Genomic DNA, 23,962 nt, shown 5'->3' on the forward strand with positions numbered 1-23,962 from the left:
AACAGTTACCAGTGTTTACTTAGGAAATAACTCTCTTTACACTCAGTTTCTTCAAAATTTGTTCTTTTAGAAAAGCTTCTTTTTAATTGCTTCTTTTATTCACATTGTTGAATTTTTAATTTGTTAGTTTTTATTTATAAAAATTAATAAATGTTTATTTGGTGCAATTTTGTTATACTTTATTTGCCATGTATTGTATCGTTTTTATAGCTTGGTATTGCGATTATGATTATAACGTAAATGTTTGCACTCAGTTTCTAGCAAAATGTTACTTTGACAAAGTATTAAATTAATGTAAAATGTTGGGGAGATTGTGATGGGAATACTAACGAATTCAATAACGCTTATACCGAAAAGTTTGCCTCCTGTCAAAAAACACACTTTCACGCGGTTTTTAAATGGAAACGTAAGGCTGTACGAAATTCTGATCAAATATTCATACAAATTCTTTAATTTTATGAGACTTATCGATAATAAAATTTAATCCGTTGAAATATATGTATAACAGAAACTGAACATTTTTATCATTTCTATCTGACTTTTTAACTTATATATCGTTTATTTTATCACATAAAGAATATATTGGAATACACATCCAAAAAGTTTGAACATTTTTTTGCTACATATGATGTCATTAAGAAATTGCACTATGTACACATTGTGTAATGAGAAAATATATCATATCATTTTATAACTGACAACTTGCTGCGCGTTTAAAAAGAAAATTTGTTGAAATCGATTGAGATTTGTAAATTAGGCATTGTTTTAAATGTGAAGCAAAATGCAATGCATTTACTTAATACTTTTTTATAATCGGAAAAATAAAAATGCAACGTAAACCCTAAACAAATTTGCGCCGTTTATAAAGAATATTTCGCAATAGAAAGAATTTGTTTACGTTAGATGTGATTTATTCTATTCCATATTTAAAATGACGCCTAATGTACAAATCTCAATAAATTTTAATAAAACTTTTTAAAATGTGCAGAAAATTGTAAGTTAGAAAATGATACAGTATATTATTTTATTAGATAATATATACATAGTGCAATTTTTATTAATGCAACATTATCTGCTGTAAAAATGCGAATAAACTTTTTCATTAGTCCAATATAATACCATGTACAATAATTTAATAACATAAGAATATAGATGTTTAAGAATAATCAATGTTTCTTGGGATACCTATGTAATTTTTAAATATTATATACTTTGTATCCATTTTTCTATACATAAATTAAACACAGATAGTGTTCCATAATTTATAGAGAAAATTAGATATAAAAGCTCTGCGAAATTAAGTTTTAATGTGTTAAAAACAAACTATAAAATAAAATCTTAAAGTTGAAACGACATAAATAAGATAAGTAATATCTGTTTCGGGATTTGCAAAACATTTTTACTCAAAACATTTTTTTACTCAAAAATGAAGTAATAGAAAATATATAATATTGCTGCAATATTATTGAAATATTAAATAATGTACAGGTACTTTATAATAAGTGTACGGTTCAGATTATCATAGTAACAAATACATTATTGCGAGCACCGTGAAATTTTCGGTAGGTGTCCTTTCGAAGCCTGATAGCATAACGACGATATTCACAATTTATCAGTGACGTTACGCGTAAACAATGCGCAGGCTCTGTGTACAGGAAGGGGAATTTGGAATAAAAAAAGGATCGATCGCGATCCTCGATGCTGTTGTCTTTTGGCCGACCACAGTAACAAACGTCTCTTCAACTCATAATTTACTTGGGCATGTACGATCAGTCAAGGAATTTAGCAATATCAAACTCGATTTCTTCTTACGAAAAGAAATTTATTGGAACTTGGTAAATGATCTTCAATCAATTTTATTACAGTAATAAATTTACCTCTATTTTCTAGTTAGAGTTAAAATTATTTAAACAATTCTTGTTTTGCCATTTTTTCTATAACTTTCTTTGTTATATGCATTTTTGTGAAAAATGAAACAGGTGATTTTAATTTAATTTAACATATGTTACATCTAGGTTGGATTTAATAATATAGGCAATAAATTTTGTTCTTATATAAAGCAAATCTTATGCATTAACGATATCTTTCCTCAAAATGCTATGTTTAATACTCACACACGCATCGTAACTATAATGCAAAAATTGTTCATTCTATGATTAGTTTATGTTTTATTTGTACCGAGACCATATAATGCGAAACGTGCGAATAAGACTAATAGATACAACCAATTCTGCGGCACTTTTTGCATAATAAACGAAAGAATATTGAAGGAATTGTCGTTAATACTTTACAATGTTAGTCACATTTCTTCTGCAGAACTACATTCTTTTTTTGCTATGTGCATGCATTTGATATTTAATTTAAAAATCTTAATTTTATAATTTAAACATATTGTAAGAATAGATAAAGAATAGATAAATAATATTATTTATTAGAACAAATAATTTAAATTTTTGTACATAAATCTGATTAGATATATACTGATTAGATTTTATAATTAATTTGTTTGAACATTAATCTGTTTTTATATATGATGTTATGTAATTAAATTTATATAATTTCAGATCAGTACGTATAATAATTTTTCATAATAAAATTTTCGGAGTAGATATTATATTCATCAAACGTAACTGCGAGAAATTCAGTCAAGGCAACACACGAGAAAATGGGCTTCAAACTAAATTTGTTATTCATATTTGATGTCTTCAGCCTGTTGAGTATGTGGTACTTATGTCCTTTAATAGCAGATTCGTCTCTTCATTTTCCTCTGTGGCCTAAAAGTAAGTGTTTTATTTCTCTTACATTGAACACTCACAGTAATTTTTTATTATATTTACTATTATGATACTTTTAATTTAATTTAGAAAACACAAATTGTTAATAATTATTTAATGCATATATTTTGTTATCATAAACTGCCATAAGTTGCAAAAATTTGAAGTTGTCATTTTAATTTTACCGCAATGATAAATTGATAGAATAAATATTTTATTGTACGTAAATTAATATTTCTTCTTTTATAGCATACAGCATACGTTATGATTTAAGTTCTTGCACAATGTATATCTTTTTTACAGATTGTGTTCTTGTGTATGACCGTGGTCCTTGCTTTTCGGAGGACATGAGAATCAATGGAACTTTTCAGTGGAGATATTGGTTTGATTCGTATGAGACGTTAGCTTGTAAGCGTTTTGAGTACGGGGGTTGCGGAGGAAATGGAAATAATTATGTAACTTTACAAGAATGCTATGATAAATGCTATGATATCTTAGCTTAAACGTCAGTATCAAAATGTCTTGAGAGAAAGACAAAATTGCAACATTCGAAGAGGAAATTACAACCGTCGAATAGGAATTACGGATCTTTAATACACAAAAATTTTTTATAATGTCTCATATATTGATATATATTTGTAATAGTTTGACATTGAGTTTCAATGGAAGTACTAAATGAAAGATTTTGTGAAGTCTTTATAAAATACTTATAAAAGTGTTTTATTTTTACAATTATTGACTGAAAATAAAATAAAATGTACGGATATGTATATAAAATATGTAGGAATATATATGTAAATTTGCGTCGTTTATAAAGAATATTTCGCAATAGAAGAAATTTGTTTACGTTAGATGTGATTTATTCTATTACATATTTAAAACGACGCCTAATGTACAAATCTCAATAAATTTTAATAAAACTTTTTAAAATGTGCAGAAAGTTGTGAGTTATAAAATGATGATGATGATATATTATTTTATTAGATAATATACTGTACATAGTGCAATTTTTATTAATGCAACATTATCTGCTGCAAAAATGCGAATAAATTTTTTTATCAGTCCAATATAATACCATGTACAATAATTTAATAACATAAGAATATAGATGTTTAAGAATAATCAATGTTTCTTAAAATACCTATGTAATTTTTAAATATTATATACTTTGTATCCATTTTTCTATTCATAAATTAATCACAGTTAGTGTTTCATAATTTATAGAGGAAGTTAGATATAAAAACTCTACAAAATTAAGTTTTAACGTTTAAGTGTTGAAAACAAACTATAAAATAAAATCTTAAAGTTGAAACAACATAAATAAGATAAGTAATATCTAATAACAATTAGAAATTAGTTATTTGGGCCTTATTAATCAACCAATTATCAATTTGAATATAATAGCTATGCAAGCCCAAAGCCAGGTGTTAGGTGCTCTTAAATTAATAAAACAAATTTAAATCGCAGACGTTTCGGCACATTTATTGTGGCCATCCTCAGTGAAGACATACAAACGGCGAACAACGCCTTGACAACAGAATTAAAATTATACATAAATAAATATAAGCCGCAAGATTAAACGCAATTCATTTAAATCCACCTCGTTCCTTCTACTTGGGCGAGCGTTTTTCCATCATGTATTAATACAATCCTATCTAATTTTTTAACGAACAACAATATGGACGATAAAGGATTGCAAATACGTTTTGCACATCTTTTAATTATTTAATCTTTGCGAGCGGATCTTTATATTACTTATTTTGTACATTAAAGAAGGCCTGATGGCAGGTCGAAACGTTTGTAAACATTTTTAACGAATATATCATAACCATCGCACGGAGATCTAGCATTGTGGCTTTTTACGCTCCTTATTGATTTTATTCGTTTTATTAATTTAAGAGCACCTAACACCTAGCTTTGGGTTTGCATTGCTATCATATTCAAATTGATAATTGGTTAAGTAATATCTGTTTCGAGATTTGCAAAACATTTTATTCAAAAATAAAGAAATAGGAAATGTATAATATTGCTGCAATATTATTAAAATATTAAATAATGTACAGTTACTTTATGATAAGTGTATGATTCAGATTATCATAGTAACAAATACATTATAGCGAGCACCGTGAAATATTCGGTAGGTGTCCTTTCGAAGCCTGATAGCACGGTATACCACAACGACGATATTCACAATTTATCAGTCACGTTACGCGTAAACAATGCGCAGGCTCTGTGTACAGGAAGGGGAATTCGGAATAAAAAGAGGATCGATCGCGATCCTCGATGCTGTTGTCTTTTGGCCGGCCACAGTAACAAACGTCTCTTCAACTCGTGATTTACTTAAGGCATGTAATTAGACGAAGAAATTTGGCGTATTGATCTTTATTCTTCTTAGGAAAAGACATCTCAACTTGGTAAATAACTTTCAATCAATTTTATTACAACAATATATTTACCTCTATTTTTTAATTACAGTGGAAATTATTTAAACAATTCTTGTTTTGCTATTTTTCCTATAACTTTCTTTGTTATATGCATTTTTGTGAAAAATAAAACAGATGATATCGAGAGAATTTAATTTAACATACGTTACATCTAGCAAGGTTGGATTTAATATAGGCAATAAATTTTGTTTTTGTATAAAGCAAATCTTATGCATTAACGATATCTTTCGTCAAAGTGCTATGTTTAATACTCATATACGCATCGTAACTATAACGCAAAAATTGTTTACTTTATGATTAGTTTATGTTTTAATCGTTCTGAGACCAAATAATGCGAAATGTGCGAATAAGACTAATAGACACAACCAATTTTGCGGCACCTTTTACATAATAAACGAAGAAATATCGAAGGAATTGTCGTTAATATTTTACAATGTTAGTCACATTTCCTCTGCAGAGTTACACTCTTTTTTTTTGCTATATGCATGCATTTAATAAATAATAAAAAAATCCTAATTTTATAATTAAAACATATTGTAAAGAATAGATAAATAATATTATTTATTAGAACAAATAATTTAAATTCGTGAACATAAATCAGATTAGATTTTATGATTTTATGATTTACTTGTTCGAACATTAATCTTTTTTTATACATAATGTTAGGAAATTAAATTTTTATAATTTTAGATCAGTACGTATAGTAATTATTTATAATAAAATTTGCAGAGAAGGAGATATTATCTTGATCATAACTGCTAAAAGTTCTATCAAAACGACACACGAGATGTGTTTCAAACTAAACTTGTTATTCATATTGGATGTCTTCAGTTTGTTTAGCATGTGGTACTTATATCCTTCAATAGCAGATTCGTCTCTTCATTTTTCTCAGGGGCTTAAAAGTAAGTGTTTTATTTCTTTTACATTGAACATTTACAGTAATCTTTTATTATATTTACTATTATAATACTTTTAATTTAATTTGGAGAACTCAAAAGTTATTAATAGTTACTTAATGCATATGTTTTATTATCTTAAGTTGCCATAAGTTGCAAAAATTTGAAGTTGTCAGTTTAATTTTACCGCAATGATAAATTGATAGAATAAATATTTTATTGTACGTAAATTAATATTTCTTCTTTTATAATTTACAGCATACGTTATGATTTAAGTTCTTACACAATGTAGGTATATCTTTTTTACAGATTGTGACCGTCTGTATGACCATGGTCCTTGCTTTTCGGAGGACATGAGAATCAATGGATCTTTTTATTGGAGATATTGGTTTGACGCGTATGAGACGTTGGATTGTAAGCGTTTTGAGTACGGGGGTTGCGGAGGAAATGGAAATAATTATGTAACTTCACAAGAATGCTATAATGAATGCTATAATAAATACTTTATACGTCGGCAACAACATTTCGATAGAGAAAGACAAAATTACAACATTCGAAGAGGAAATTACAACCGTCGAAGAAGAATTACGGATCTTTAAAACATAAAATTTTTGAGGATATCTCATATATTGATATATATTTGTAACAGTTTAATATTGAATTTCAATAGAAGTACTAAATGAAAGACTCTGTGAAGTCTTTATAAAATACTTGTAAAATTGTTTTATTTTTACAATAATTGACTGTAATAAAATAAAATGTACGGATATGTATATAAAATATGTAGGAATATATATGTAAATAAAGAAAAGTATTTCTTAATTTATTATTTTTGATTTTTTTCATTATATTGGGCATTTAATATTACGCATAATAATTTAATAATATTACATATAATAACATATAATAATTTTGCATAATAAACGGAGGAATATCGAAGGAATTGTCGTTAATATTTTACGACAAAATTTACCAATTTTGCATAACATATAATAATTTGAATAAAACATATTCAGTGTTTAATGAAATACTAGGTGCGCAATTAAGTTTCCGGGTTTTTTTTTATCAATGCAAAATGGAAAATTTCAAGAGAAATACAAAAAACGGTTTATTCAAAGTATCGTCCCTCGCTAGCTACACATTTTTGCCATCTCTCTGGCAATACATGAATACCGCGACGATAAAACGACGCGTCTTTGCATCGAAACCATTTATCCAATCAGTTTTGCACTTCTTCGAAATTGGCCAAGTGTAGCCCAGCTAAGCCATGTGCCATCGACCGGAACAAGTGATAATTGGAAGGGGCCAGGTCTGGTGAATACAGCGGGTGCGGTAGCAGATCCCATTTCAGCGTTTTCATGGTGTCCTGGACGATGGAAGTGCGATGGCACGGAACGTTGTCGTGCTGCAATATCACTCGTTCGTGTCTCGTGTCCCATTCTGGCCGTTTTTCGAGCAATGCATGGTTCAAATTTATCAGTTGTTGTTGTCTTGTGTTTGCGTATCATTTTCATCCAATAACGCTTGCAGATCGGCGTCCTCAAATGTTTTTGGTCTTCCGGAGCGCTCCTTGTCCTCAGTGTCGAAATCGCCATTTCTAAAGCGTTTAAACCAATCTTCACAAGTAGTTTTCGATTGTGCATGTTCGCCGTAGGCTTTCTCAAGCAAACGGCGTGCTTCAGCTGCATTTTCTTTCAAGTTGAAGCAGAAAAGCAAAGCTTCCCGCAAATGCTGTTTATTTGGCACAAAACTCGACATCTTTATTGTTAGAAAAAATATTTTTGCGTTGCAATATGTGTTGGTATTATGACTGGTTATTGTTGACAGATGTCCAAGTTAATAAAAAAACACAACTTTAGACATGTATATCGACTACATGTATCGTTAGCGCCATTCATGTGTGAAACCCGGAAACTTAGTTGCGCACCTAGTATTTCTTTTGTTTAAAAAATATCATCTTATATGGAATTACCGTAATTGTACTAGATTATTATCAAAATTATTCCACACTCGTAATAAAAGTTTTTTTTTTTTTTTATATTTATAGTTAACAAATGTATAAAGTTTTATGTGCTTTTTAAATATGTAAAGCAATTAGGAAACAATTTCAAGTAAGAAAAACTAAAATTTTAGAATTTTCAAACTTTATTTATAATTTATAAGTAGATAAATGTTATAATAACTTGATGTTAAATTATTACGTATATTACGTTTTTATGATGTAAAATGTTTAGTGTTACTATATCGATGAAATATATTTTGGTCAATCGTACATCAGTAATAAGGTGGCGTTCGGGATATATTGTATATGTATATGTATATATTGTATATATATATATATGTACATTGTTTATTTTACCACATAAGGAATATACTATATTGTCATAATAAATTCAGAAATATTTTGAGAGAATTATTTTAGAAAAAGAAGAATAAAATGCATCTATCATTCTGAAAGCACGAAACCTGTACGCTGTAGAGCTTCATCATAAGTGGGTTGCCCTTTTGTACGATGTAAATTGCGAACTTTCGGGATCCGCGTGCAGGCACGCACGTGGGCACGTTTTATACGTTTATAGCGGCAAGTGCATTTCCTCGTCGCACGGCTGGTGCATAGAGTCCGAAAACAGTTAACTCTCATAAATTTAATTACGAGGCGCAACCGAAATAGGAGGTCGGCTTCTTTCAGCCTGGTAAAATCGTAACTTAGTCTTGCTACTGTGATTTTCTCGCGGGTTAACAATATTGTTTATTGGTGAATCCTACGAACTATAAATTATCAATACAACGTTATATTTAGACACACCTCTATTAGATATGCTCATAGATCAATAAACAACTGATTTCATGATATCATTTTAATATATCTATTTTCGTTGCATATATTTTAATATGCATATATTTAAACACTCCACTACTGTTTCTATCAGATTAAATTAAAAGTTATATATTAACATTAAATAAACTCTTATAAAATTAAAAAAACTTTCTAAAATTCTTGAGGCTGAGAATAAAATAAATAAATAATTTTTAATCCTGTGTTTTTACTGCTTAAAGTCAGTTATTTTAGCGTAATAATAACAATTAGGAAAATGTTGAGTATATTTTACTTCATTAATGTGGAAAAGCGAGTGAAATATGAGTAAAACATCTGATGGCGCGATATTTTGTTCCATTACAGATTAAACGGTCTGGGAGGTGAAAGACGTTACGCAGCAAATTCCTGTCGACCAACGGCGATGAAGTCGGAGATGAATTGTAATGCGCCATGCATTTCCGCCAACTAAGAGCGACAGCATAAAAGGGCGCTGAGATAGAGTGTCGCAAATCACCGTACGAAAGTGCTCCTCTACGAAAGTATAGAGACGAGCGTTGTGAAAACCAAACCAACCCTGACAGCATCCCGTTGACCCACCATCGTACAATTTTGTAAAAATTGCCATACGCTGACGGCTATCGGATTGCAACTCTCCTATATAATGCATCGTAGTATTTTTAAGCGTCTAGTTTAAATCAGTAGTAATAATACATTATTTGTTATCTCCACGTTAACTTTCAATTATAACAAAATTGAATTTTACTTTCAAGCTGATATTTCATGCAATATGCAAAAAAGCTTTAGAAAATTTTTCAAATTAACACTTTACGATAAAAGAACTTTATCTCTTGATAAGAGAATTATTATCTACTTTAATGCAGAGCCTAGAGAAAGGAAATATTAATTCTATTTATATCGCGATAGAGACGAATCGATCATGCTCGATAGCTTTATCATAAAGATCCCGTATGTTATCTCAGGAACGTAATGTACGTCGGGCATTTGGTCGAAAAATGGGATGCACTACTTTTGAACGGCCGTCCGATCGCCGATATGTTTTTCATGGCGCCGGATTATGACGGGCGATCTGTCACGGTCACCGTAACGGTAACTCTAAGGGGTTGGAAAGGGCTTAATGCCTCTCCTAGTGGGGAGGCGCAAGAAAGAGTGTGCGTGCGGAGGATGGGGAAGGAGTACGTTACACCATATCAAAATGGCCACAACTTAGGGGTCCTGTGCTATCCCGATATATCATCGTTAGAGAACTTTAGACGGCTTCCTGGTTCCAGCATTGATGGCTTCCTCCGATACGACATGATGTATCTGTTCCTCATTGCTGCAGTGTGGAAATGAGAATCGGATGCAATTTGAAAGTAAAAGTACCACCCAAAGCGATAACAAAGTGTTTCTCGATTATTTATCTATTCGTCTTCTGAGTCATATTTTGACAGAAATTATTTTTAAATTAAAAACGGGGTGGCTGCAACTAGATCTCTTTAAAAAGATTATTTTTAAGAATAATTTATATCGAAGATGTATGCTCTCAGCAATTTATAAATTCAATTAAATTGCAATTAGAAATTAATTTTGTAAATATATTTGATATAATATATAAAAAAATGTAGGACACTAGAACAACCTACATTAATTTTTAATATTGTATAAAAATTGAAAATAAAATTTCTAAGGGATTCTTATCATTTACTATAAAATTAAACAAATTTTAAAAAGAGATCAATTGTTATTAAAAGAAAGAATAAATCAAATGATCAACTCTTAGATTTACTATTAAGAATATAGTACACGGACAAACATAAAATTTGATTTAATCATATTTCTTCGGGAAAACTCAATTTAATCGAGTAAAAAGAGAATACAAAAAATAATAAGAAAGAAAAAATGTAAAACGAAAGCAATCCACTTCCTTCATTTTCCTGCCTCGTTCGATTCATGAAAGCTTTTTGTCGTCATTAACTATTTTTTTTTTCTTTTGAAGCAACGGTAACCAGCTAACGTCTGCAGATTATAAAACGAATGGAAACGGACAGAGGCTTTTTCAGAAATTTATATTAACTCTGAACAGACAGATAGAATGATTACCCGTGCATCGGCGCGCACACGTTTGTAGGTATTCATACGCTGGAAGAGAGACTATACTGAGGTAAATTAAGTTTTTCTCTACGAGTCTTTTATGCAATGTCACGCGGATAATCACAAACTCATTGAAAAACTACATTTCCTGCACGACGTTGACGGTAAAATAAAAAGATCCGGAAAAGGAAAATAAATCAATTACAGATAATAACTATAAAATATTTATAAAATCAAGTATCGGCGAGTATTTCCATATTACCTAACAGACTCTCCAAGTATAATCGGAACTACCGAATCTGCCAACTGGAAATAATAACGGTGCCGTCATACCGTCCGTAATTGTCGTCGTACATTTCAGTCGCTTCCGGCGAGATATCAACTTTTCCTAAATACATTATCTAGATTTCGCATCGGCGTTAATCTGCCCAACAGTAAGTAATTAAATTTCCACGAATGCCATTCCGCGGGGAGTTTATCTAGAGCGGCTGTAAAAAATTCTGACTTTTAGTTGCTAGCTTTTATCGGGAGGAGCGACGACGCGAACGAGTCGGCAGATAAATCCACCCGAGCATTTTCCATCCGCGCGCGTCCTTTTCGCGGGTTAATGCGCTTTCCGCAGGACGCGCGCTGGACGTGCAACGAGGCTCGACGTGTGCGTGTGCCTTCAGAGGCCCACGTCGGTTTGTGCCGACGACAGGAACGGTTATCCGATATCAAATTACCGTATGTCGAGCCAAGTTCCTCCGCGACCCAGGATCCGGATCCGTACGCCAATAACTTCATTCCTGCACTGACACAACTTGTGATGTTATAATCTATCCTAGTCGCCACTGCAATCGGTCTCGCTGTTTCTGATTTTTGCAAATTGAAAAAAATCCTGCGAATTAATCGCTAAGATCAACGCACAACAACATGGCACATTTCGTTTTTATCAATAGATGACTTATTTTAAAGTAACGTTCACTAAAAATAATTTTGTATAAGATATTTGAAGATATTCGGCGGACAAATAAAAGTATATTTGTATTCATCTGCAATAATTTAAAATATCAAATTATATAAATTAATTATTTGTATGAATATAAGTACGTAAGCTAGAGATCTATCTTGGTGATTTCCGGTATAATAAGAACTGATTTTCGCGATAACACGACGTTCAAAAGATAAGTCAGCTGTACGCGGTACAGAAGTTGCATAATGTCATAATGATAAGAAACGTAAAAAAAAGTGAATCGAGTCATCACGGCGTTATCGGCTTTTCTTTTTATTACCGTATACTTGGCGCTCCTACCCCGTCTCTATCGTCATAAACCATCCGTAAATTCTCCGCATGACCGGCCAGCCGCCGCTCGGCCGCCTAGTGACAAATAGTTAGGCGTTACTCAAGCTGGTTACGGATCCTTCGGCAAACACAGGCGGACAAACGCTTCCTAATTGTACTGGGAATTGTTTACGCTACGTCGTAGTACCTTCTCACCTTCCTCTGCTCATGGCTATTCTGTGTTTGCCACCCCCCGTTTCTTGCACGTCTCTGCCATCTCTTCCGGAAGAATGGACGACGAAGATTTCGTCAGAGTATAGACGTTCGCATAGCGCTTAATTAAGTCGCCGAGGTGACGAGCTTTCATTAGGAGATCCGACTTTTTTTCGTAGATCTGAACTCATCCCTCAACGTTACACTCGTCATCGCGGGGATTACTTTCGTCAACACGGAAAACAATTAATCCGCGTAGCGCAATGAGTCATGTATATTTCGCGACATATCGGATTAATTTTTAACTGTATTGCAGCGACACGTATTTTTCGACATTTTTCGCGATAAAAACCGTACAGCTATTCGCTATGTATGTATTACCGTGTTCCATTAAGCGCGTAACCAATGTGCTACAACATCCGCTCTTCTAGTGACAAAGTTTTCACTCGCCCATTGCGCGTTGTAACGAAAATTATGAATTTAAAAATATCCATAAACTTAAAAAAGATTATTCTAATTTAGTAGTCTATATTAGTGCAATTTCAAAAAAGATAGAGCCGAAAAATTTGAATCTATATTTTTACATTTCTCGCTCTTTCTTTCGGAAAATTCTGGACGTATGCCTGGCTTTCAATGACGTTATCTTTGGGCAATTGGCGGATTGTACAAATAAAAAGAGTTCCCCGGTAGGATCATTTTGTCAAAGAGCCAAATGCAGCCGCAGAGTGTTATACCAACAATGCAACGTGTCTGAGCAAATACACAAGCGCTGTTAAATATTTGAACATCCACCATGCGAATGTAAACGGGACCTTGTGTTATGATATGTATCATTAACTCTATATACACGCACGCAAATCTGTCGCACAAACCAAACGATTGTATAAAGAGCGATGTCTACGTTACGAATATTTTAAAATCAAGATTTTACGTGTAATATCAAGAGCTCGGTGAAATTCCCAAGTTTTCTCGCGAACAGAACTCATACGCCGGAAAAGACGCTCGACATATCTGTGAAAAGATACGCGTCGCGCGAATTTGATATTCGGACGTCGCGACGCGTCTACCATTCTATCTCGTCTCCTGGTACGTCTGGATGTCGTTGTCGCAACAATACATCGATTTACTGCGGTTTTATTACAGCCGTGCCACGGTTCGCTTTAACGATGTATAAAAGCAGCGATATATAAAACGTATAAAGAAAACATCCAGCATCGGTGCGCGATGCGCGCGCAAGATAATATTCTTTGCTGTCGAATCGAATCGCGTCGACGGGAATCAGTCTGGAAACGGTTCAGAAAAATGAATTATGATAAACGGAATGAAGAAGTAATAAAATTGGAAAGAGCGCTGGATTAAAAAAGCAATTAAATAAAGTTAATAAGATTATTTAGAATGTCAATATATATCAACGGTGATCTTTCATATCGCGCACGCGACAGTTATATAATCATATCGTATTAATGTGACGTTAATAATTTGTGACAATCTTCATATCATTTCGAGCACGCGTTTCAACGTCAACGCGGGATTATTGCATTCGCAGGATTAAGCGAGAAATAGAAAGGAAGCCGCTAAACTCGGTACGAACCTCCCGCTAGATAGATCGTAGGACAGGTGTAGCAGCGACCGCTGCTGGTATTTCCGGAGAAAAAATATCGCTCGTTTTAACACCCCGAGTTCAGCCCCACGAGGCCGATACGAGACGAATTATTGTGCCGCGCCAATCTACGAGGATTACTCGCGCCCACGAAGGGCCACCGGGACGTCGTTCGACGACTTTACGGCGGCACACGTGCAGTCACACCCCTCTGAAAGCGCATTGATGTCGTTGCACTTTGAGCTTTCTGCGGATTAGTCGGCCAGTTGCTGCCGCCGCGCATCGAGATACTATCAAGAATTTCGATTTTAAAAGTTCTCCGCTTCCATAATTCTCACGTTTGAGCGTGTAATATCGAATAAATATCAAGTTTCCCCATCGGAGATGATAAGTGGTATGATTTTGACATTAAAGAGTTAGAGAGTGTTGATGAAACAAATATAGAAGTAAATATCATTTCGCTAGTTTAATAATTAAATTAGAAAAATATTAAAAATAATGCTCCATTTTTAAATTAGAAAACTATCAAATAATATGCTCCATTTTTAATTTTTATTTAATTTTTTCTCCAATAGAAGTAATATTTTATATGTATTGAATATTAGATATCCTTATTAATGCTTGTTTCCAATAGATTTAAGAAAGTATCCGTTAATTTTATATTAGAATAAAATTGATTTTTCATCTAATGTTATTCAATTTTTTTATTTATCCTATAAAAGTAGAAAAATTGCATATTTTTTTTATTTGATTAAAATATTGAACTTTTTTGTTGATTTTATAAAATGTTACACGCATCAATTTTTTATCATTTAATTCGCAACAAAAGTGAAAAAAAAATAAAGGAAAATATCATTGGGAAAACAGGCCAAAAACGAATAGAAAATGAGCACATACTCGAATAAATGATGACGCACTATGGATAGAACTAAATTTAATAACGGCAAACCAATGATTGGCTCAATGTGCAGAAGTTCCGGCTTGTAATCGGCTCAAACGATTGTTTAACTTTATCGCGCAACTGCTAACGCAAATCCCGTATACGTAGAAACACATTGCGTACTTGCGATCAGGATTCCATAAACCAAAACTATCGCGAGCTAATGCCAGATCTCTCTTCGTAATGTATTCTCGACGAATAATGGATTTATGACGTACGCGTTAGGCTTGAAATATGCACATTACGGATTAATATCGTTGCCACGAAATTACGCATCTAATGCACAAGACTCTTTATACAATAATTATGGTTTGACAATTTTCATTTATATATGTAATGAGTTATATAATTTGTAAAAATATAAGTTTAGTATTTTATAATTTTAAACGTATTGCTTTAAAGATATCTTAGCTAGTTGCTAAAAAATCATATTTGTTAATTTATTTATATAATAATTAAAATTATGATAAAAAAAGTAAAAAAATTAATTAAATTAATACAAATGTAATTGATGTAATAAATTATATATAAAATTAAAAATCTGAAAATCCACATGTTTTTTAAAGATTTTTGTACAAGTCGGCATAATTTTTACTATCAGTGATCAATACTATTATACATTGATATCATTTATTTTGTTTAATTAACAAGAAAAAGATAATTTGTTATTTGCGTTTTGTTACTCGTCCCGATTTATGATCAACAACTAGATTAGCTTTATGGAAAAAACAAATTAACACCTTTTTATCTGAATTGGTCTAGAGTGCTTTGTTATCGAGACACTTCACTTGAAGAGATATATATTGGTTTGATAGCACGAATATGATGATAACGGCTTTATCGCCGCAAATTTTTTAGGATGAAATTTAGCCCTTCAAGCGAGATGCATTATATACATACATATATATGCTAATTTGTGAGCGGTAGCGAATGGCGTTGAGTAATGGAGAAAACTAGTAGCTGTCACTCTGACTCTTATAGCAATGGTCAGTAAGGTACAGAGTTACAATGGAACTTTTCTGTTCGTCTAATTGTCCTAACGACTGACCTCCATTGTCCACGTTCCCTTATCTCCCCTCCTCGTACTTTCGACGCTTTGTTCCTCGCCCACTTTTATATTACAGTTAATACTAATATAGTACCAGTATTATAGCGCTTTTTTTAATAAACTTAATTTACGTGACATAATAAATATTCTATACTCTCATCATTCACTTGGTATCAAATGTAATCAATATAAATCCAATTCTCAACTTAAAACTGCATCTGACATTTTAGATAAAATTCAGTGTAATTTCTAATTTAAATGCTTAATATGCAAATGTGATTATCTTAGATATGATAAAACAGATATCACATTTTGCATTTTTAAACGTATTTCATAATTTCCCGGAAGTTTCCGAACACTTTTCAAAATTAATCGCTCGAACAATATGGAATTTGTCCCAATCTGTATTTAGTTAACGTCAGTGAGAGTTCAGTACTCCGCAGTTAGCATCGATTCCCGATCGGCGGAGCGCTCTGCGGCTCATTAAAACGACTGAAGTCGGCTTTTGCCTCGGATTTCCGAAGCATATACCAGATAATTAATGGTAAACGCATCGTGCGGCGGTGATAGGCGGACTGTGCGACTGCATCTTGCCACGGTCAAGACAGGTGCCACGGGTATCGAGACAGTACCGCGATCGCGGGGTTTGTGCGTCGAATGAATAATGCGAGTGCACTCGCATCCCAACGTTCGATCGTACGTATGTAAGAAAAAAGTAAAATTGTCGGGGTGCTCCACCTCGGTATTATCCGCTCATACGTTCATTCGTGCGAGGTATGCGAGACGCGTCGAGTACGCATACACGCGCGTCCGTGTCGAAGACTAAGGAAGAACGAGACGTGAGAGAGCCCATCGTAGGCAATAAACTCCCATATGCCGAAACGGAGAGTGAAGCAAAGCTCGCGTTCATTGACCATCGGACTGTTTCCTAGCATCTCCGGTTCCATTCACGACAACAGGACGTGGTTTGCAGTAAATTAACGTTAGGCGTAGAGCTGCGGTAGCTATGTACGTTTGCGTAGAATATGTACTGCCACAGTCGTATTGATCGTTCATTTAAAACTCGCTCAGTAAGAGAAACTTTGGATAGGAATAACGTCAAATAAAACATAATTTGCGTTATTTTTGCGAATGATTTGATTAATCTGCAACGTGGTAATATTTCAGATTTCCGGTTTACGTTTTATCAATATAGGATATAATATATAGGATATAATATATTATACAAATGCTGTATTTGATTTTAAAGGCAATAATAAATAGTTGCTATTTTTATATAAAAGAAACTAGTTCGTTTGTCGTCGAAATTAGTCGAAACCATTGTTTCTTATAAAAAGAAAGTATATCTGACATACAATTCTAAATCAAAACGTCTTTTTTAAGCTACGTAATTCGAATAGCCGCTTGCACACAATAACATTCTTAAAAGTTTGCTGAAATATCACACTAATTTCTCGTATAATCGTGTATTCTCTTGGAATTAGCTGCTTTCGGGATTTTTTAAGCAAAAATTAAGTGTCATTTAATCGGATTCCACATATAGCAATCGACGATATTTCATTATAAACTTTTCTTATTCGAAAGTAGTATAAACTAAAGATGCTTATACACAAACGTATTTAAATTAATGTATTACAAACGTGATTAAATATTTACTTGCAATCAATTGGATTGTTCCATCATTTTTTATTAAAATAATTAAATAATCTGTTGTATATTATTTGTATGTACGTAAAATATTTTTGTCAAACAAAATTTGTTTCGAAAAATTGTTTCGAGACACAAAATCGAGAGTGTAGTTCCTCAGCGAGAATTTCACGGCTGTTACGGCCAATATTCTGTCACCGTGTATCCACCAATTGACTTAATGATCCGAGTGAATCTATTCTCGATGCAGGACCTAAGTGCATACACGAGGTAACATATTGGATGCTCACACGGTTAACAAGCATCTGAGCAAACAATCTCCAACAGCCTTGACAAAGCAGCTGTGACCCTTGCAATTGGTAAGCTTCAGTATTTGGGAAATACGTTGAAAATCACAAAAGATCACAACGTATCGGCTTCTAATCTTTTTTAATAAAATAATGAAAAACAAAATTCATTAATGTAAAATTATCAATGCCAGAAAACGTTACAACTTATATATATAATATATCGATAATAAATCCAAAATTCTCGTATCCCGAATTTTTGACCAATTTCACTTTCTCTGTTATTATGAAAGTATTTTTATTTTTTTTTCAAATTTTTTTGAAAGAATCCCAAAAATTTATTTATTAATAACTTAAAATTATTTTAGATTTAAAGTTTGACAAATTAATCGGAATATGTTACAAATAAACAGTTTTTAATGTCTTATGTAAGATTTGGATCTTTTTAGTTACAAAGTTTTGAATTTAAGGTATCAACATATAATTATTTTTTATATTTATTTTATGATAATTAAAAAATACAAAAGTCAAAGAATTAATATACTATTTTTGTTGTCTTTATAAAGAATTCGATGTTTTTACTGTTAGAAATTTTTAACTTATATGTGTCTAATCTTGCACAAATAAAATAATTTTTAATGTAACAATTCAAGTGTTTCCAGTGGTCAGCTATGGTTTCTGAATGTATGAATATTATCGACATTTGGCTATCGGAGATACATTGAATGTATAAGTGTGTATATGTACGATAGACACACACTGTACACGATAGGTCACTGCATTAGAATAGAGGTATAGAAGCATTGTAGCTTCTCTCATTTCTATTATGAAATTCATATCAAATATCTTATGTAATAATTTTCCATTAATAAGAATCATGATATCTGGAAAGATATCGATCTTGTGATTAAAATTTTGTTCCACGAATTGTATTAATTGCAAAGATAGAATGAGATGATTCTGGCAAGAGAAAAGGAAATTTCAGTGATAACATCACTGATAAAAATATTGATTTAGTGTATTGAAAACACTTGTGTGTAATCTACCCGATGAATCATACTTCAAAATAGAAAGTGCGTATGATACGTAAGTAATGATTTGAATATTTTCAATTCTATTAAAAATCTAATTATAATAATTATCAATTTTATAATAATAAAAAAAATATCAGATACAGTATATGTGTGTGTGTGTGTGTATATTTATCAATATATATAATATACATTCCAAAAAAAATAACAATAAATTATAATAATTTAACTTTGACTAATTAAATTTTAATTTTATTTTTTTAATGAGTAAAATAATATAAAAATAATACTAAAATTGTAAAATAAATCAAAACGTGAAAATATACGTATAATCTTATCGATTTATTGTATACGGAATTTATGAGAAATTGTAATAATCAGATTTTATTTTAAACACTGATATCATGTTGTTTCAGTATGCAGTGTGACGCGCATTCGTATTGATCAGAATAACTTTTTCGTAGAACGTATCTTTCCAGAACAAGGTTGTACATCAGTAAAATAATCATGATAAGCCGAGCGATAAGCGATTATTGCGTGTATTTAAGCGCCGATCGCCAGCTGTGTTGGCAGAACTCGAGTAGCCTTCCTACAGTGATATCGGCGCGCAAATTTTCGAGTGCAAGTAGACCAAAATGTCGGCACAGAAATACATAATCGGTCTGACCTTTTTGGTCGCCGCTCTGTTGGCCATCAACTTTGTACCCGCAAGTGGTGCTGTTAATTCCTATGCCGCCGCCAACAACAAATCGCACCATCTGATTGTTGGCTACAGGATGCCCGGTGACAGACTCGTGTTAAGACAGAATATCGTCAAGAATTCTTCCTGGATGCAAATTGTAACTGTCGAGAAGACCTTCAATACCTCTGCTTGGGAACGTATAACTCAACTTCAAGCGTTAGACCAGAAAACAAATGGCAATGGTGCTTACGCCAGTATCCTACGAGGTGGACCGGCACATAGCAACGTCACCATAAAGTTCAAGAGCCAGAGGGGTCATGGTATCAACTTCATCGTTGAGCTTTACGCACGTTAATCAATTTTGATAAGAGCAGCTAACACTACAACACTACCGGTGCGATGATTTCTGGACGCAGTCAGAATGGAGAAGTAAAACAACTAATTTTAAAGGCAATAACGTCAATTTCATATATATGTTCTGAACTATTTATTTTTACAACACTGTTATTATTGCCGCTAAAAGAAGACAAGTCATTCTGAATACTCTTCACTGTACTATTGCTGTTATATGTATATCACAAATAAATTCAAGAAATTAATGCAATTGTTTATTTTTATTTTAAATTCTATTAGATTTATAGCCCCAAATATATGTAGCGCAATATATGTATGTTATTTGCGAAACAAATTAATAAACTAACACGAGCAGTATCTGTGTTAGTAAATTAACAATACATACGGAAATATCAGACCGATAACATATGGAAAAACCATCATTCATTTTTATAATGCTATGCATTCATCTTTATTAATTAAATTCTTTGTGTCATCAGCGGTACTCTCATTATTATGCGATACGAGATAAGAAGAATATGGATGATGATGCGAATACGAGCGTTCGGGAAGGAATTTCAAAGAAGTGTCGATAATAACGTAATTAGCGACGAGATGAAACGCGACAGCAATCCGGAATAAAAACGGACCGCGAAGAATCCACTCGTGGAATGTCTTTCTTGTATGCGCTAATCAAGTACCGCCCGCTTCCTACGAGGCTCCTGATAATTTCCCCTTTTTTTCTTTCCGCCTCTTCGGAGCTCGAGGCGGAATCCTCGCTGGCTTCAGCCAGAGAGTTCGGGAAGGTCGTCTCCAAAGAACCGTGCGCGGCAACTGCGGCGGGGTACGAGGAAGCGGCGGGGAACATCTTCTATTTCCGAGGCTTACGTACAAAGTACGTTTTGCGCATGCATGCATGGCGGCACGGAGGAGGAACAACCGACTGGAAAATTGTTGTCGCTTCGTGGCGCATTCTAGCACGAGGTATCTCGCCGACTAGAAGGAACTTCGAATCGAGTTGAGGACCACTGGAAATTGGTGGCGGTATCTCAAGCTTGCGAACGACCATTTCGTTAACCTACTTATTCTACCTCCCCGTTCCAGTCGCGTTGCTCGCGAAGCCACGCTGAAGTACCTAGTTTGTCCGCAGTTTCCGCTTCTGAAAACTATACGCGGAAGGGAGGAGCGTAATTCGCGGTTCTACGTGGTAGCTCTTCATTGATTACGTTTTAATGGATTTCGCCGGGATGGGCCGATCGGCACGGCGCTCTCGACGATCCTCTGTTTCCGATGTGTATAAGCGAAGTTATCGGCTACTTCGAATACTTGAATGTATGAAGCATCCCGCCGGCACCGAGTACCGTCACGTTGTCCTAGTTCTGTCATAAACGAAGACAGGACCGCCATACGCGAAGGGATTATATTTGTGGACCAGACAGAAGCATATGCAATTTTTATATATAAAATATGTGAAATTGAGGTCGGGACAAGATCATAATATCAGAGCGTGTTTATCTAGAAAAATATAACGTTTACCATCGAAAATGTTTCACAGAGAAATTAAAAATTGTTTTGTAAAATTATTTCAATTTTGTAGATCTTAATTAAGTTGAAATATTCTGTTTGCTAATTATGTAGATACAAGTGAATGATATCATTCAATCAGCCACCCAGTCAGATGTTTAACGATTATGATGTCATGGAAATAGTGATAAGCGTATTTAAACATATATTTCTGCGCGTTACGTGACGTACGTATTACTATGTTAAAAATTTTCCTATAAGCAATGTTTGACACATAATAGCATTTAATGAAAATAGATCTTATCGTCAATTCTTTAACGTTAATTAAAAAAAGAATAAAATTTGATATTATAGCACCTATAAATATAAACACATTATTGTGTCATACTTATCATTTATGTCAAGACTAACACATCTATTTACGGAATACGAAGTCATGACAGAATCTAATACAAGTTGAAAAAAATTGAACTAGTTGAAAAAAGTTCCGACACTACAAACTTTTTCTTTTAGTGCGAATCAGATTCTAAACATAGGCGCGAGTCTACCGTAATGTTACACAGGCTATTTTAATAAAAAAAATGAGGTCTAAGATGCTATATGCAGACACTCGAGGATGTAAAATCGGATTGTCCTGAGAATTGCGACATGTGCAACGGTGTATAAGACGGATAATATTATTTCTGTTGTAATGGCATAAAAATAGGAACGCTTATAAACGAGTGTTATATTTGTTCTTTGACGTACATACAAAGTACACGCATGCTTGTCGATCGATGTGACTCTAGAGCTCCACTTCAAATATTGCTGCATTCTCTTTTGTCGCGACGCAGATCGACTTGTGAGTCATTGTCGCTTGTGATATACGTATCTTGTATTTGTATACGCAAGTCGAAAGCACGCGTATATTTTATTTTATTTAAAAAATTTTTATAGATTAAAATGTCCATCTTTAGAAGCACAAAATATAAATGCAGTTAAATGCATTGCAAAATTCGATTTGTTATATGTAAATGCTGAAATTACTCAACCGTTGCACTACCGTGCATAATGCTCATCTTGAAATATGTCAAATACGAATCCTTTCGTGTATATCCTCGACTAAAATATTCCACACGAAGATTCAGAAGAACGCAGTTCGCAACATTTGACCCAAGCCAGGTCATATATCCGATAAGCGACGGACGTGTCTCTAAAAGTCACACGGACCATGTGGCTTGCCATGGAATTACGTTTTATTTTTCTGTCTGCGCGCCGGCCGTGATAAGGAGAGTTCGTGCGTCGTAAAACACGCATGCATAAAAAACCCTGACCGCACCTGGCAGCCGACCGTAATGCAAGGGCATAAGGACCGCGATGTGCAACCCATAAACCTGTCGCGCACGCGTTCGGTTATTGCTTATAAAGTTTCGAGACTGACGAGCACGGACGCATGCGAAAACCGGGATTGGATGGACAACCCGATGACAGGGATCGGGCGAGAACGAATAAAAGCGTGTTTGCATGAGCATAGCTACAAAAGAGCCGCCCGTCAATCCGAAACCGCAGCGGCCATTATCGGGCAATTTTAAACGGAACGCCGTAGTTACGACTCGCGAGCGCGTGCTTTAGATTCTACAGTCGTCAAACAACGCAACAACATCCCGCACTGTTCGGCTCTTGGAATTCATGCAAACTGAGCGTCGGTATACATGCGACAACAAAGGGATGTGGCAAAACGCGTTTTTGAAAAGTGTACTCCCACGAGCCTACGCGGTTATAAAAAAATAAAAATACATTGTAAATAGATATACCAAAATACGATCGTAGTTTCTGTTGCGTGTATGTCAATCTATTGCCCTTTGCTTGTCATCTTTATTATTCGTGCATGTGAAATCGCTGTATTGCAATACATTCTGTCTTGTTTCAAGATACGGATTTATATATATATTTTTTCTTCATTGTAATTAAGGTAATAATTGAATTTTGCATTTTAAAACAGTGAGAGATGGATTTCAGTAAGGAGAAGAGATGGAACGTCATAAGTCGGCGGCATATGCTTCAAGAAGGCAATGCATGTGTAATGCAAGTCAGTCGAATCGCAAGCATTACGCAGCAACTCTTGAACGAAATGGTTCTAATGGATTGACCAACTGACTTGCGTTTTTCGTTTGAAACCTCCTGCGAGTCATTTGAAATCCCATGTAAAAGCTGATGAGTTTAAAGCGCCGTGCGTGTCAGAGTTAAATGCATTCCGCTGACAAGCCATACGCTCCTTCCTCCGTCAAATACATTGTTATGCAGCATACAACTTGAATTATTATGAATTCTTGCTATGATTGTCACAATTATTTTTATTACAAAGTATGTAACGAATTTCAATATGTCATA

At 33.5% G+C, this 23,962-nt stretch overlaps 1 protein-coding gene and 1 long non-coding RNA gene across 5 annotated transcripts; both read left to right on the forward strand.

The window, feature by feature from the left end:
* Nucleotides 1-1,673: 1,673 nt before the first annotated feature.
* LOC105670869 (uncharacterized) lies at nt 1,674-6,936 on the forward strand. Of its 4 annotated transcripts, XR_010890067.1 has the most exons (7): nt 1,674-1,835; nt 2,565-2,780; nt 3,078-5,188; nt 5,250-5,377; nt 5,520-5,653; nt 5,948-6,120; nt 6,424-6,936. It is a non-coding gene; the product is annotated as an uncharacterized lncRNA (long non-coding RNA). The 4 variants fall into 4 exon arrangements; XR_010890068.1 differs by lacking the exon at nt 5,250-5,377; XR_010890066.1 differs by lacking the exons at nt 5,250-5,377; nt 5,520-5,653 and adding an exon at nt 2,016-2,294 and having other exon boundaries at nt 1,688-1,835.
* A 12,671-nt stretch (nt 6,937-19,607) lies between these two features.
* On the forward strand, nt 19,608-20,339 carry LOC105670915 (probable salivary secreted peptide). Its single transcript, XM_012364663.2, has one exon. The coding sequence runs from the start codon at nt 19,689-19,691 to the stop codon at nt 20,088-20,090; it is 402 nt and encodes a 133-aa protein (XP_012220086.1). The 5' UTR covers nt 19,608-19,688; the 3' UTR covers nt 20,091-20,339.
* Nucleotides 20,340-23,962: the final 3,623 nt, after the last annotated feature.

The sequence above is a fragment of the Linepithema humile genome, chromosome 4, assembly GCF_040581485.1.
Source record: "Linepithema humile isolate Giens D197 chromosome 4, Lhum_UNIL_v1.0, whole genome shotgun sequence".
Classification (NCBI taxonomy): Eukaryota; Metazoa; Arthropoda; class Insecta; order Hymenoptera; family Formicidae; genus Linepithema; species Linepithema humile.

Bases quoted from the DNA above. Each gene is read 5' to 3' on its own strand.
- LOC105670915 (XM_012364663.2), top strand. From the start codon at position 19,689: ATGTCGGCACAGAAATACATAATCGGTCTGACCTTTTTGGTCGCCGCT.